Source organism: Eucalyptus grandis, chromosome 5, assembly GCF_016545825.1.
Source record: "Eucalyptus grandis isolate ANBG69807.140 chromosome 5, ASM1654582v1, whole genome shotgun sequence".
NCBI lineage: Eukaryota > Viridiplantae > Streptophyta > Magnoliopsida > Myrtales > Myrtaceae > Eucalyptus > Eucalyptus grandis.
In genome coordinates, this window is record NC_052616.1 from 6627408 (window position 1) to 6643643 (window position 16236).

Consider the following 16236-nt stretch of genomic DNA (forward strand, 5'->3'; position numbering starts at 1 on the left):
TCAATCAAGAAACTTATAAGGAGAAAAGCCCTACTACCATGTTTTCTCTAATGTGTAACTTATGAGTAGTATATCCCTCACCGCACGGGTGTGCTTTTTATTCTAATCCGGGTGGCTTGCTCGAAATTTAAAGCGATAAGGATTAGTCGGATAAAACAAATCTAAACATATCCCATGCTTGCTACCGGTTGCACTATGCATGTGGACAAAATAGTTTACGTGCATATGAAGGGATTGGTCGATCCATAAAATAAATAGTCTGATTTCGCCTAAGGCCAGCAAAGTCCTTTTATGTGTCGGCACCACACTCCCAAGAAAATCGATATCTCGAGATCCCTATCATCCGGCAAATTCTCTCTCAACATGTCAACCATTCCCAAAAGCAAGAGCGTTGACCGTTAATAAAGATGCCACTACTATTGCTCCATGCAGAGAGCAAGTTGTGCGGTGCCTCCTTCTCCTGCAACTTGTGCTGTGCCTCCATCTCCTGCAACTTGTGATGTGCCTCCATCTCCTGCAAAGAGAGAGAGAGAGAGAGAGAGAGAATATGTTCCTCACTTATACCTTTATTTTCTCTTTCTCCCATTATTTCTTCTCCTATATATAGCAGGGGATAGCTCCATTAAGAAGCCATGCAAAATCACGGAGATAGTGTTATCTCCTGACACAGGAAGAGCTCAGCTTGTGATGATTCATGCTTTGCCTCCATTTCCTGCGAAAAGAGAGAGAGAGAGAATATGTTCCTCACTTATACCTTCATTTTCTCTTTCTCCCATTATTTCTTCTCCTATATATAGCAGGGGATAGCTCCATTAAGAAGCCATGCAAAATCACGGAGATAGTGTTATCTCCTGACACAGGAAGAGCTCAGCTTGTGATGATTCATGCTTTGCCTCCATTTCCTGCGAAAAGAGAGAGAGAGAGAATATGTTCCTCACTTATACCTTCATTTTCTCTTTCTCCCATTATTTCTTCTCCTATATATAGCAGGGGATAGCTCCATTAAGAAGCCATGCAAAATCACGGAGATAGTGTTATCTCCTGACACAGGAAGAGCTCAGCTTGTGATGTTCATGCTTTGCCTCTCTTTCCTGCGAAAAGAGAGAGAGAGAGAGAGAATATGTTCCTCACTTATACCTTCATTTTCTCTTTCTTCCATTATTTCTTCTCCTATATATAGCAGGGGATAGCTCCATTAAGAAGCCATGCAAAATCATGGAGATAGTGTTATCTCCTGACACAGGAAGAGCTCAGCTTGTGATGATTCATGGTTATAAGGCATTGCATGATTTGTGAAGCAAGGAGAATGAAGCCAAGGATGAATTGCCGGCGACTTTAGGAATTCAATGCGAACGCCTTTCAAGTCTCCAATTTCTGTTGGCAATTCATTCTTGGCTACGTTGGCCTCTCTTCACTTCATGTCATGCCATGGAGACCTAATTCTCTTAGCTTTCTATATCTCGAGGATTAAACCCTGAGGGAGCGTCGACCCACACCGCACAGGGTCTGCACACCGAGGAAATCTACTACAACATGCAAATCGGTCCATCCCAGGACCCCGCATTGCAGGTGGCGTCGCGGGAAGAAGAGCAACTCCTCATCCATCTGATGATCAACCCAATCCCTCAATCACCACGCCATTCAATTCGGATTTCATTCATCTTTCCATGCCAAACAATTTAGCCCCTGCCGACATGTTGAAACGACCACTACAACCATTCCCACCACTCCATACCGTTTGCATGTATATCCACCAAGTGCGAGACGGCAAAATTTAGACACATTGGTCCCGGAAGGATGATTGGCGGCATGGCTTGCTAGAACTTCATCTTTTTGGTCTGATTAGCCCAGTCAGAACAAATATCATTTTCCACACACCTTAAGATAATCTAGTACCATCAGCTTGAAAAGATACAATCTAATATGTGCAACTAAAGCAGCATCTAATCTTCTACTTATTCATCAAAAAACAATGTTTATAGGAAATATTCAAAATCCCCACGTTTCATATCCGACAAGCTGCTTACGAATTCCAATCCAGTCAAGCCAACCATTGCACCCACATAGGCCAATCCAAGTACTCTTGAGGTTACAACTTCAAAGGCTTTTCTGATTAAAAGCGTCCTGGTACAGCAATAAAAGATGTAAAAAAACGATAAGTCATGAATATTGTTACTGCTGAATATCAGATTCCAGGAGAAAAAATTGACAATTTACAGATGCTTAATAACTGCCCTTATTTTTAAGCAACGATCAATTGTAAAAATTCGTGTGATGTACAAGCCATAAAGAATTGTTTTAGACCTATCTTTGTCTTATTACAACAAAGATCACGAAAGACTTGCCTCAGAGATACCAAATTCTTGCTTCTCATCAATGTCGGACTTCTCCTCTGAGCCTGTACTGGCAGGTTCAAGCCGTGTAAGACGCTGAAAATATCTTAAAAACTTCACAATAACTGCAACGGCAGCTTCCTTCCTCTTGTGCACCTTGGTTACAGAAAAAAAGAAGACAGGAAAGAAAAATTCCTCCAACTGAAAAGTTACAATAAAACAAGAAAAAGGACTTGCTTATCTGGAGGTGCAGAAGGCTCGTGGGAGAGCATTCATGTTTTAACTCAGATAGCATAAATACAGGTAATGGAAATAAAAAATGGGACTGATACAGAGAAGGCAACTTTCTAAATTTCTCTCAAAGGCAGCCAAGACTTTACTGAATAGTTACAATTTTCTGGGGACTAAGATACCCTGTAGAGCATATGAACGCATCAATCCTGGGCTTCATCTGCATTAGCATAAAAACCTTTCATGTGGTCATCAATAGGCTGTTCAAAATCAAGGACAGCATAGCATGGATACAACAAGCAACACAACCTGCCCCCAGCATCTGTCTTATATTTCAAATTTTACAGAAGCTTGAGAGTGCTTGGAAGTCACTAACAAGAGCATCTATCCATTTTGTGTGCTGAAGCAAATTATTGTAAGATATATAAACACGAGGGGGACTGTGTGTATGATTATTTGATGTGTTGCCTTGTCAATCTTTAATGAGAGAAAAGGCAATTAAAGACATTTAATGCTAAAACAAAGATACAATGTCTCCTCTTCCTACCACACTTGTCACATTTCACCACACTTCCTAAAATGAGGAAGACATTAGAGGATGATTACTCTGCTTAGCAATCTTATATAGTGTGCTTTCCACTTTTATCAGCACCAATGGTGGGTTCGCCTTCATGGAGGCACACATTATGTACTGAAATATGGAGCATCTGATCATATATAAGGACTCGAGAGACTTTTCTTATCCATATACCTCCCTGGGAACTGCATTGCTAATTTGCTTTTGGAGATTGGTAAATCTCAGAGTTCCTCTGAATCGTAGAAGCAATTAAATGTCGAGAAATGTTGATGGTCTTTTTGTCCGGGGTTGGGATCAGGATCGGGATCGGGTTTTAGGATTCTGGTAGCAAAGACTACATAATCCCATAAAGAGTTTGACTAAATCTAAGTGATATAAGTTCAAATATAATGGTGCTAATTTTTTTTTCTACTGGTGAAGAAAAAGTATCCTTAACATTTACACTAGGGGAACAGGTGGTGAAAGCTGCTAGAAGTAATCTACTCCTATCTCTCCTCCACCCAAATCCCTCTTATGATATCTTACTGTACCTAATTAAAAAATTTCCCTTTTAAATATAGCAAAAAAGAGATGTCAGCGTATAAAGCATAAACACAGGCAACTTTTAATTTCAGTTCTCTTGCCACCATGTTTCTATTGCTGATCATCAAGATGATTCAAATATATAAGCAAACTTTCAACTACATTCATACAGCACAGGAATTTGGACTCCTGGCATAAGCTACATACAAGCACAAATAAGCACAACACTAGCTACTGCTTACATTCACTTCCTGCCACCACCCAAAGCTCCCCTTCCCCGAAATAATTCATCAATCCGAGCCTTGATATCCTCAACCGACCTATAAGGGTGCTTCCTCATTTCAGCAACACTCTGCAACCTTCCCACAAAAGTTTCATAAGCAGGCACCAGCCATTTTGTCACTGAGATCCTCAAGTCCTCCCTTAGCTGCTCATCAAAGATGACACAAGATGATTGCACTCTACATGTTTCCTCAAAGTAGCCATTGAATAACTTGACTTTTTCCTTCAGAGACCTCGGGTCTGCATTGGGAGCTAGAGAGGCATTGTCTGGCTTCAACACAACCATAACCTTATTCCATGAGCTTCTGATATAGCTCATCTGATATTGCCGCACCTTTGCAGTGTGCTTTCTGATCCAATCCTCCCCTAAGAGTAAACCCAAATCATTGCCTTTTGCCTTCTCTACAATGTACCTTCCATTATTCATCATAAAAATAGAACAGAGAGCAGAATCCCTGTAAATCTTTGATTTGGCCTCTAAATTACTCTCCAGAAGTTCCATGATCCATTCAATTTGGACAGACAGGGAGGATGAAGAGGCTCGACTGTCAAGATCTGGATATTCTTTAGGAGACACAATACTCTCCTCAAAAATTTGTTCGAGGATCAGCCGAGATCGGCAAGCGGCTCGAAGATAGTTCATTACATATCGAGTAATTGGATGCAGCCCTCCACCGGGAACAGCAGCTTTTGCTGGATCTCGGCGGATCAAATTCTCTAATTCCATGAATATCCCTCTAATTGCCTCTCCTAGCCTCTTCCAAATAGCAACAGCTTCATTTCTAAGAACCGAGCAGTACTGATCAGAGAACAAAGACTCAAATTCAGGCATCAAGTCTCTCATCGTCTCAAACACGTCAAGAACTTTAAACAGGCGCTCAGGTGCCCTCGACCCAATCGCGACTGCATCAGCAAAGTTCAGGAGTTGGATGACACAGCCACGGCATACCTCCATGAAGCAGAGATCGGCAACAGAAGATAAGCCGAAGAAGACACGATCGCAGAGGCGGCGCTCGCTGGGGAACAGGATATAAAGAGCCACTTTCATGGCCTTCATCCACCGGTCTATCTCTTCTTCCAACTCCTGCCATGGCAATTTCTGGGCTTCCTCGATGCTCAATTTCTGTAAACCCAACCTCGACATGCTCTCCTCCAAGAATTCCCTCCTGCAGCTGCTGTAAACGTGCGAGCACTCCTTCCCAAACCTCGCAGCCACCATGCGCTTCGCGATCTCATGCAAATCATTTATCGTTCCCGACGGCAACGCGTCGATCACGATATCAAAGTCGTCCCCGAGCGGCTGCGCCACCGGAACCTGCCGCTCATCTCCATCGCCTCCCTGTTCATCCTCATCCTCATCCTCAGAGTCGAACGAGAGGTCCCCGTTCGACTCGCCCCGTCCGTACGGCCGGCTCAGCTCAAAGGCCTCCCCGCCCACCTCCATCAGAGACCTGAACTCGTCCTCGAGGCGGAACATTGCCTGCTGCGTCAGCTCCTCGGCGCGGCTCAGGCAGGCCAGGACGGCCTTGTCGGCGGCGGGGGCGGAGGCCAGGTCCCTGACGGCGGCGATCAGCTCGTCCACGGCGTCGAGGAACGCGGCGGCGTCGGCGGCGTCGGCCCAGATGGGGTTGTCGGAGGTGACGAAGTGCGAGATCTGGCGCTCCAGCGCGCTGAGGTTGCGGTCGAGCGCCGCGTAGGCCCGGGGGTCGCCGTCGGCGGCGGCGGCGACGGCGGCGGCCTTGTCGGAGGGGGAGAGCTTGTCGCGGGAGAAGCGGCCGTCAAAGTTGGAGAAGATCTGGAGGATGTCGTCGGCCATGGACTCGTCGCGGCCGAGCGTCTTGGCGATGTGGCGGGCGACGGCCAGCAGCTTCTCCTCGCCGTTCTCCGCCATTTCCAGGAGGAGGAGGAGGAGGAGACCGCCTCGAACTGCTAGAGAGAGAAAGTGAAGAGAGAGAGAGAGAGAAGAGTCTTCAGTCAGTTATGGAGGAAAGGAGGTAAAGGGAAGGAAAAAGACCAAAAAGACCAAAAGAGAAAGTCAGATTCGACGTGGAAAGACGAAGGCCGCAGAGAAAGGAGAAGAGAGAGAGAGAAGAAAGAGCTCTCTTTTGACTTTGCCCTCCACGTGTCCTGCGATCAGACCCTACGTGGCCGTTGGTGGGGGAGCGAAACCCCAACTTTGCCCCTGCATTGACTCCCAATTTTCAAACCGCCCGAAATCCCAACCGGAAAAGAAGGCGCGGCGTGCTTCGGTCGGAACGCGAGAAAAACCATGTATTTTTCTCTCTCGTTTCGTGTCTGTCGGGGGGTGGAAATTAGGAAATGATAGTGGTGGTCAACAAAGGCAGAGAGAGCCGTGGAATTGAAGTCGGAACTTATGAAGCTAGAGAGACAATTAAAACACGGGGCGATTTTTTTTCTCCGTATTTGGTAGGAAGAAATTCTTTCCGGCCATCGCTCTAATTCGTTTTTTTATACGTGGATGATTTTCATAGCTTGAAATTCATCGATCGGCAGATTGATTAGATGAGATTTTCTCCGATCAGAAATCGAGGAAAACATGATATGGAAGAGGGTGGTAACCAAAGAAAATTTTCAATGCGAGTTGAATGGAAGTCTGACCTCGTTTTGGTCTAGATTCGAGTCAAAGTTGAAGTCCTAAGCATTTGAAGCAAGAGAAAAGTTTCAGAGTGCGCAAAGGTACATTTTTGAATGTCCTAAATCAAGCAATGAAACTGTGGCTGACTACATACGCTTGCACTTGCTGGGGCCTTCCCAGATGTAGTCGAAGGGAGGCGTCAATAACTATTTGTCATTTACAGAATAAATTTTTTAAAGAAAGTCTAGGTCTATTTTCTCAAGCACAAGAGCGAAATGCTTGGTTAGTTCCCAACATGGAAGGTAATGATCGCATAGCAGATAGAGAGGAAAACCATGTGCCCAAGAATTTAATTAGAGGGTCGGAGTTCTATTTATAGGAGATCACGTAGTTTTATGCAATGATATTGTCTATTATTTAATGAATTGATCACGACATCACCTATAATTGTGCAAAGAACTCTAGAGAAACCATGGTTAGGTTAGTGATGGTACTAGATTGAAGGGTATGATTCTTGGTTACACTCATGTAAGTGATGGCATGCCATAGCTAAGGGCAAGAAGGTGTATACTCCTAGGTCATGCACTTGTAGTGAAGAGACATAGGCTATTGTGCACAGGTGAGGACTCACTTGTGTTTATGATAAGCAATAATGTTATCTCCAACAATCTACTCTTTTTCAAAAGAGGAGTGAGTGATCAATTGTAGAAAAAGATCTCAATGATATCCAAAAATAGGTAGAGCTTCGTGGAGAGCCTAGAGAAGAGGAGAGTGCTAGAGATGTGATGCATATGGGAGATGCACGACTTGGGTACTAGGATCTAGAGAAAGTTGACTACTAGCATATTTAGAGTCTACTAATCCTTTATTTCAATTCATGCATATATGGTTCAACTTTATAATTTCCTAATATATTCACGATCCTATTAATATGTTATCTTGCTCTCACTCTCTTCATTGTGACTTTCAAAAAGATCCCTTTGTATGTAAAAAGTTAAATGTAATTAAAATAATGTAGGAAGTAAATCCACATAAGATAATAATTTATAAATTTTTCTACCAAAAGAACATACCTACAGTATGCAATGTCATCAAAGATTCATGCATATGTCAGTTCTTTTGAAATGCGATGAAGTGATTAATATAATCCTAATACCCTAAAAAAAACATCAACCGTTACTTGAGTCCCCAAACCTGTTCCATTAATTCTCCATCCAAAACTTATTCTTAACAATCAAGACATGGAAAACTTGCGAACACAAGCTGCTTGAGTGTCTCAAGGCAAGCCAAGTCAAGTACAAGAGATTGAAGACTGAGTGCAAAATCGAAGATCCCAAATGAGATGGAAGGAAATCTCCCTTAAGAGTAAGAGTATTTGCAAAAAAACCAATCCTACTTGTTCTACTTTTTACCCAAATTTTAGATCCAAGAATATGTCATTTGGGCTGACCTGGAAATTTATCTCTAAAAAATGTCTTTTTGAACATGAAATTTGGGGAAAAACTAGAGCAATGATGTTGAAATGACACAGAGGATCACTAAGGACAATTTTGGATGAAGGTTAATGGGAAAGATACAAGACTCAAGTAAAATTTGATAGTATTTTATGAGACAAAAAAAAAAAATTAGGGTAGAATTGAGAAGGGCCTAAAGTTGGAAGTTTTTTTTTTTTAAAGAAAAAAAAAGTTTAAGGTAAAATTGGGATTGGAATTAAAGTTAGGTGGTTTTTTTAGAGTACTAGGCCAAATAATATATATCTATTTATTCCTTGATTCATAACTCTTAAAGGTTGCATTTGGTCATCAAGATTTGGATTATGATATGATAGGATAAAGGTGTGATTAGAAATCCTCTAATTATTCTCCGTATTGTGAAAAATCCAATCATATGTTTAGCGTAATCTGGGATAGGATAAGACTATGATTCTTTAGTTTAAAAAAATAAAAGTCAAAAAATTGACATGGAAGCTTCTGGGCACGAGAAAGCAGAAATGGTTTGTGAAAACAAATCGAACAAGAAGAGGAACGTTATTGACGAGATTGGAAAGACTGTTGAATTGTCGCAGAGTGGTTTGAACTTTGAAGGTCAATTTTATGGCCTTTCCCAGCGGGAGGAGGCTGAGCCTAGCCCCTTAGAAATTCATTAAAATTTTTCGTTTCATTTTTCTTGCCTGGAGGATTCACAATCGATTCTAGAGAGGTGAAAAGGGTAATAAAAATGCAAGACGTGAAACCTCAGCACCACGGCCTTCTCACAGGCAGGAACTGCAAGCTCTCAGGCGTAAGCAATTCGGCAAAGGCCGTGTTGATGGGGACGAAAAGGACGATCATGGTGCTGCCCTCGTCGGCCTCGAATTCCTGGACGACGCCGGAAGGAGCGACGTTGAAGTTGGGACCGTCAATTAGGGCTTTGGTGATGTCAAGGTCCAGAGGAGGGGAAGTGTCGGAGGGCATGAGGTCTAAGCTGTAGGGGATGAGAAAATTGACGATGAAAATGGAGAGATTGTAAGGGACAGTATTGATGGGCTCGAGAGTTAATTTAAGAAATATGTATGTACATCTAATCCAAACTTATTCCACTCTCTTTCCTGAATTTCTTATCGATATTTTATTTGGGTATTATCCAAATTTATCCAATCCATATGATAATTTCTTATCGATATTTTATCTGGGTATATCCAAATTTATCCAATCTATATGACATTGCCAAACACCCTATAGGATTCAAATCCGGACTACCAAATATAACATAAGAGTCCATGCGACCAGCAGGGGTAGGTCAAGTTTTTGTAAAGGAGAAACAAAATTAGGGAAGCAACGAATGAAGGACTAAAAAGGATGGGTAAAATGAGATTTTTAATATGGCAACACTCAGCAGGGCATTGTCGGGTTGACAATCCTGTTGGGTTGACGGTAAGCCTTAAGGGCTCAGATCTTCATGCACATAAAAATTATTCATGGGAAGGGAACTTCCTCCATACCGATTAAGAGGCAGTGCAGTAAAATGGTCATAATATTTTGACAAATACAAAACTGATTTCATCAAATGAATCGAAATATAATTTTGGGAGGAACAATGATCAGAGATTGGCCACTTTAATATGCATTGTGGACCTTAATTGCAGCAAGCATTTCAAACGTGCGAAACCTGACTACCTTAATTTCTGGGTTTCCATCCTCACTGTACCCGTATCTGATGTGGAAAATTGAACGGTTCCGACCTTCAAAGAATACCGGAAAAACTTTCAATCGGCGATCAACATATAAAATCTCAATTTTGGCATTGCTTATAGACATTTGATTTCGCTTCTTCAAGCGAATCTAGATCTTCAAACGGTCTGCAATTCGTCTGGGGTAAAGCAATTTTAATGACTCTAAAGGGCAAATGGCATAAACCGATGAAATGGTATATCTTGTATAAGCCCACAAAAACAAATTATCAGGGTGATTTTGCTCGGAATGAAGACTTCACGAGGACATACGGTTGATGATCAATGGAATAATAAGCTGATTTGCACTTGACATACCCAAGGCCGGTCCAGCACCCTGCAGATCCATATCGTCGAAGACTCCGGCTTGTGATTCCTATTGTTGAATTGCTGGTGCTCCGGCATACACATTACAGGAAGCTAGCTAGTTTCCAGCTTTAGTTGTCATCCCATTACAGATAAATAAACAAAAGAATAAACAGTGGTGCGAAGGATAATGTATTTCATGCAATGGGTATGGCCAGAAAACAATAAATCATGACAAACCAAGCCAATGCAAAATGAGTGATTCTGAAATTTATGAGCAAGATAGAATGAGATGCCATATCACGCCGGCAATGCAATTAGTTGATGTCATCACCACAACCATATAAACCGACACGGAAAATTCTCTCTTGTACGAAAGACCATTCTAGATAAACTATTGGAAAGATATGTTGAATAGATCCCACTGAAGAAGGCTAACAAAGAAAACTAACGAGAATAATTAAACTGCTGCAACATATCTGCATACATCAATCTAGTGTGCATCGCAACTAAACATAAGAATAGGACCCGTGACTTATCTTCATCCTTCTATCTAGTGTGCATTGCAACTAAACGTCAGAATTGCAAAATCTTCGTTTGAGTAGGCAGATTACCCAAAAGTTCCGACTGAATTCAGATGCTCAGTCTTCCTTGTCTCCTGGCCCGTATTCTTTTCCTTCATTGTCCAAGGAAGAGCTGCTTGCTTGATCTGCCTCTTCTCGTGTACCAACTCGCAGGGGCTCTTCTTTGTTGATGCTTCGGATGAGCATAAATACACAAACCAGGAATACAATTATGTACACAGTTCTGACCCCAATAAGTGAATTGATGTAGCCCATAAACGATGGGCCGTTAATACTTTTCGCCTCTGTTCTTCCTTCCCTGAATCCTTCAATAAATTGTGTGATTTGAGATGCCTGATCCTCCTCATTGATCACTTCAGAACCAACCACCTTTCAAAACAAAAAGGGTTGTATGGATCAGTACGAGGCATTACTACTGTAACCCAAAACTCGGAAGGAGAAAGCTAATTGAATAGTGAAGTAATAAAGTCAAAATTCAATCATCACTAGATTTGGCCAACTCCCTTGCTTTTCATTTCGCTTGGTGGAAAGGTTAGCAATAAGTCCAAGGGACCAGTTAGAAGTCGTCATTATTTGCTCAACAACGGAAGTCACAAAAACGACATGTAATACCAACAAAACCTACATAGGAAAACAGACTAGCCTGCATAACCTGCATGAAGTTGATAAGAGATATGATGAATTCTATGCATAAAACTGGACAGTGGATATAGAATGACTGCACCTCGCCTTAAAAACAATCATTTTCTCAGATGAGTCCCCTTATTTTAGGCAAATATTCATGTTTATCCACTGTGTCAAACTAGCTAAGCCAAATGTAGAGGCAAACCTATATAGTTTTAATTTCAAGAGAGAATGACTTAAATTACCTTAAGGATTTCAAAGAAGAAAACATTCTATAAAACTATAATTTCTCTTAGGAATCTAAGGAAAGCAAAGGAAAATAACCAGCCTTGCTGCTTTTACCTGCTAGAAGCAATGCCAAACCAAAAACTGTCTGGATTGGTAAGCAAATAAGGCACAGAGAGAGCATCAGCACCAATCCCATTCTATTTTCCCTCTATTGGCTACTTAGACTTCACAGGAGAAAAAAATGCAATATTTGCCCAATTACTTATTGTTGTCTCAACTCCATATCATCAAGTTTGAGTAAGTACGTATGCAGATATAACACACATAAGGTGCTTTTGAAGCTTTTCTTCAGCCTAAGATATCAATCAATATCCACCTATTGTCTCTTGACTTTCATGTCATTAAGAGCGCATAATAGCCAACTCAGCAATATTCAGTTAGAAAAATCCAAACCATTAGATGGTTAAATTGCTTAGAGTAAAAAAAATGGACTACTAAATATGTAAAGCAAGGGAGCAAACACCTTCCAAAGTGTCAATAAGACTATCCGAAACCAAGAAAGCGAAGTTCAAAGGAAACTCCAATCCAATCTTCACTTCAAAGAACTATCTCTGTCTCATCAAAAGCAGATGCCCCAATGAGATCTCTATGTCATCTAAAATTAAACTTCCTATATATATATTCCATCAATTTGACACGTTCCTCACAAACACCATTGAGAAAGCTAAAACCCATTTCACTGTTCAAATATCAAACACAGAGGATGCCAGACTTATCAAAGTCTTATGCAGTAAAATACAGTTCCTACAGCTGCATCTTCATCAAGGTGAAAGAAGTAGCCAAAGCTCCAGACTTTGTCTCAAATGTGTACTTGCAAAGGCATAAATCCTAACTTCTCTATAGTACAATCCATTGCCAAATCAATAGCTTTGTCAAAAACAACTGAAGTCCAGTAGATGACGAACAAGGAGGTGGAGAGAGATCCTTGTGAAATTTAAGCAACTTAATTGACATTATCAAGTTAAAGCTAAAATCAATACCAATCATGACTAAAATATTATATGCAGCTATTCAGGCAGATACACCCCTGCCAAGTGCATTACAAATTCTGTGTACTTTGACCAATTCCACAAATAAGTGGAAACACTCTGCATAAGTGCTGGAATAATTCGAGCTGAAAAATGCAATGTGCTCAAGTCATTGTCTCCTAGCCACGTTTTTCAGCATCTGTCAGGTGTGAAATGTGGAATCATGTTCCACCAGCTCTTAACTTTGAAAAGACAACAGATACACGAGTATTATAACTTCAGAAATATATAATCAAGTTGCATCTTCAAATGTGTCACTACTTCAAAACTATATACTTACCATAAAGTACTCTTCATTGCCATCCCAAACAACCATTTTTGGGAGCTCAGACTTCTTGTTGATGCCAAATGACTCAGTAAAGTCTTCAAACTGTTTGAACCCAACATAAGCAAACACCAAGTCACGATTGGCACTTGCAGCAGCCTTCAGTAATTGGACCAATTTCTTTGATTTCTCTTCATTCTCATCTTCCATAATTGTCAACACAATTTTTCGATCATCATCTTTCAGTAACTTCAGTGTATCATAATTTATTGGCAGAGGGGAAGGAATAAAATTCTGCTTGATGAAGTCTTCCAAAAACTTTTCTGTCAATACAGAGAAAGAGGACTTGATGTTAAGCAATATAGGAAATACAATTCCATGCAACTAAAGATGGACCTATCACAGATACACACATTAACTTTTCGTGTATTTAGAAACAGAGCACTTTAGGCACTAACTAGAAAAAACATCCAGTACTGAAAAGAATCTAAGCAAAATGAAGGAGCACCGGAATGTATAATGTAGAATGAGTAAGAAAAGATAGCAGAGATGGCTAGCATCACTCCTTCGAAGATAAAATTGAAAACAGGCGAAATTAAGGTGTAAAGCACCATAGCAAGAATCAACGCAGTCCAAGTAAGGTAGTTGAAGTAGATTATGGACCTACTTTGGCAAAAGAAATCAGCCTAATCAGGATGGAAGGTCAACACCATGTTTACCTTCAAAGGGACCATAGAAAATGTTCTGTTCGTTGTAATTCGGATGAAGGGATACCAAAGCAGGTACCTTGTCAAAGTCGTACACCACCATTATTTCCTCGGAAAAATCCTTTGCCACAGAAAACCATGCTTTTTTCTTGTATTTTTTTCCGAGATCTGAAATCAGTGACTCATTTATGCCAAAACCAATGAATATAGGAAAGTGGGTGCCAGCAGATTGAACAAATTCACCAACAGCAGAGTCTGAATCCAGAATGGAGACATCAGGAGCAACGAACTTCTTCAGAAAACGAACAAGTAAATCTGCTTTTCTCGGCCCATTATATTCCATGGGGACACCATGCATAAAAAGTTTGAGGGTAGGAAAACCACTGCATGCAATCAAGTATATCCATTATGGTCAAAAAATTCTGGACACTATGACTAGATATAAAGTAGAGGAGGCATTAAAAAAGAAGGAACACTGTGATTACAACAGTGGAAACATCATCACAGTATACACATTAACCATTTTCCAGGCATCAACTACAGAATGATTTGAGTCAAATTCTGCTAAGTAGATTAGTAAATGTGCTATTTAAATTTCCATTGTGGCAAGAAGCCAGTAAGATAGTGCCATACTCTATGTCATGTTTGACTGCAAGACGTGAGTACTTGTCAGCATTAACTTTTGCGATCACTATAGGCTCCTTCAATCCAGCAAGAATTGGGGCAGCTGCATCTAACTGCAAGAGAATAACTAAAGTCAATTTTCTGTCAGCTCGATGTACCAATAGACCAGCATATTAAGACCTGCTGTACGACTGCATTTAAAGAGGTATGCACAATGTTGAAAATCAAATAGAAGCCATCACAATCTCATGAAGATTAATAGCCAAAGGATACATTCACTCCCCTATGAGGGCCAAAATAATAAGCATCCATCAACCAGAGTTGACCAAGCAGATCATTCATTCATTTCTATTTAAATTGGTCAAATGGAGGAAAATCCAGACACGTACTACATTCAATGACATTGCACTTGTCAGTGATTCATCTCAAAAATGAAAACTGAAGGGGTTCAACTGCAAAACATCAGTACCCTCGATTAGCAAAGACTCAATTTTTCTTCAAACAAAGAACATCTACACCACCAAGGCTATTCCAAACATGAATTTCAGAGCATCTGACTAAATATTGTACAAACACAATGAACAAGAACAACTACGCAAATAAATGAAAAATGTCAAGCGAAAATATCACACTGCCTAAAGCCTCAGACAGCAAAACCCTGCTTTATGTTAGACAAGTACTAAAATTCTACATTATTACACATGATGGCTCTTTTCCCAAGCTCTCGCATTAAACAAACAGCAAAAGAAAGAAACCTCAAATCAACAAATTAACATGAAAAGGAGAAGGACCTCAGGGGCAAGGCGCTTGCAGTGGCCGCACCAAGGAGCATAAAAGTCAACTAAAACGTAATCAAACTTCGAGATCGCCGAGTCGAGATTCGATTCATCCAGCTCCAACACTGTCCCATCTTTGGCCGAGAAGTTCTCGAAAGCCGCCGACGACGACGACAGCGATTGCCGAGAGATTGCTAAAATCAGCACAGCCACGACAAGAAACGCTCTCATCTTCATGATCAGGCGATTTACACGCAAACCCACCAAAATCCCAGACGACCCTTATTGACTCGCGGCCTCCACTGTTTCTGTTCTCCACGTTCCGGTCCTCCCGATGCGTCTCTGCTGCAATCTGCACATCAAACGATTGAGCAGCAGCTCAAATTCCACAACAACAAGCCCAAAAACTCGCGCTTGCTGCCAAAAGAAAGAGCCTTGATGGCACGAGAATCAGATCCGACCCAGTGCGAAAATCAACACCAACAGCACCCACAAAAGCAAACAACAGATATAAAGCTCTAAAGGGTGGTGAGAAATCGCTGGAACGGAGCGAGCGAGACCCACCTGTGTAGATCTGCAAGTGAAGCGATGTATCGCTACCGGCTCGCTTGTTTTCTGCTCCGTTCGTATTTGAACTCGTTCACTTCTCGTCTGATTTTCAAAGTCGTTGCTTCCGGGAGAGCGAGACCGGGAGTCGCGGAAAACGATGATCTTCTCGTAAAAGAAGGGAAAATTTACATCTTTGCCCCGGATTTTATGAGTCGTCGTGATTTCCTCCCCCAAGCAGATCCGAGAGAATTTCATTTTGTTCCCCTGCTTTTCAGTTTGTCACAATTTTGCCCGGAGGTGGTTGAAAATTTTTGCAATTCGAGCGCAAATCCTTTGATTCGCGTTTCTGCTGTTCCCCCAACATTAGCAGTAAAGGAATTATAACTGAGGAGAAAATATTGAACATGGATAAAAAGAAATCTTTTAGATTAATATAGTTTTTATAGCAGAATTAGGATTGCGATATTAACATGAGGGATATAAGCCTGGACGCTAGGGAATAAACAAGTCTTTTATTCTCCTATATTGAAAAAGGGAGCCCTCTTAATTTTAATAAATGGTTTAATGACAGATTAATTTCAAAGATTTGAAGTGTTGTTGAATTCGTTAAAATGAGAGTCGTCATCTAAGGAACTTCTAGTCATATTATACTGATGGTGCGTTTGTATGAGGGAAAGAGTTTTCTAGGAATTGATTTTTAAAAAATGATTAGTTAACCAAAAACACTTTTGGTTAA

The 16236-nt window shown here is 41.0% G+C and overlaps 2 protein-coding genes across 3 annotated transcripts; both read right to left on the reverse strand.

Annotated features, from left to right (window-relative positions):
- Positions 1 to 2345: 2345 nt before the first annotated feature.
- Positions 2346 to 5904, reverse strand: LOC104437344 (exocyst complex component EXO70B1). Of its 2 annotated transcripts, none has more exons than XM_010050284.3 (2): positions 3906 to 5904; positions 2346 to 2784 (listed from the first exon to the last, which is right to left on the reverse strand). In XM_010050284.3, exon 1 carries the CDS (start codon positions 5834 to 5836, stop codon positions 3908 to 3910), a length of 1929 nt encoding a protein of 642 aa, XP_010048586.2. In that variant the 5' UTR covers positions 5837 to 5904; the 3' UTR covers positions 2346 to 2784; positions 3906 to 3907. The 2 variants fall into 2 exon arrangements, with proteins under 2 accessions (XP_010048586.2, XP_018726489.2); XM_018870944.2 differs by having other exon boundaries at positions 2346 to 2802.
- Positions 5905 to 10303: 4399 nt separating this feature from the next.
- LOC104437343 (protein disulfide-isomerase 5-2) lies at positions 10304 to 15661 on the reverse strand. Its single transcript, XM_010050283.3, has 6 exons — positions 15516 to 15661; positions 14967 to 15303; positions 14185 to 14288; positions 13564 to 13934; positions 12860 to 13167; positions 10304 to 11008 (listed from the first exon to the last, which is right to left on the reverse strand). The coding sequence occupies exons 2-6, from the start codon at positions 15186 to 15188 to the stop codon at positions 10697 to 10699; spliced, it is 1317 nt and encodes a 438-aa protein (XP_010048585.2). The 5' UTR covers positions 15189 to 15303; positions 15516 to 15661; the 3' UTR covers positions 10304 to 10696.
- Positions 15662 to 16236: the final 575 nt, after the last annotated feature.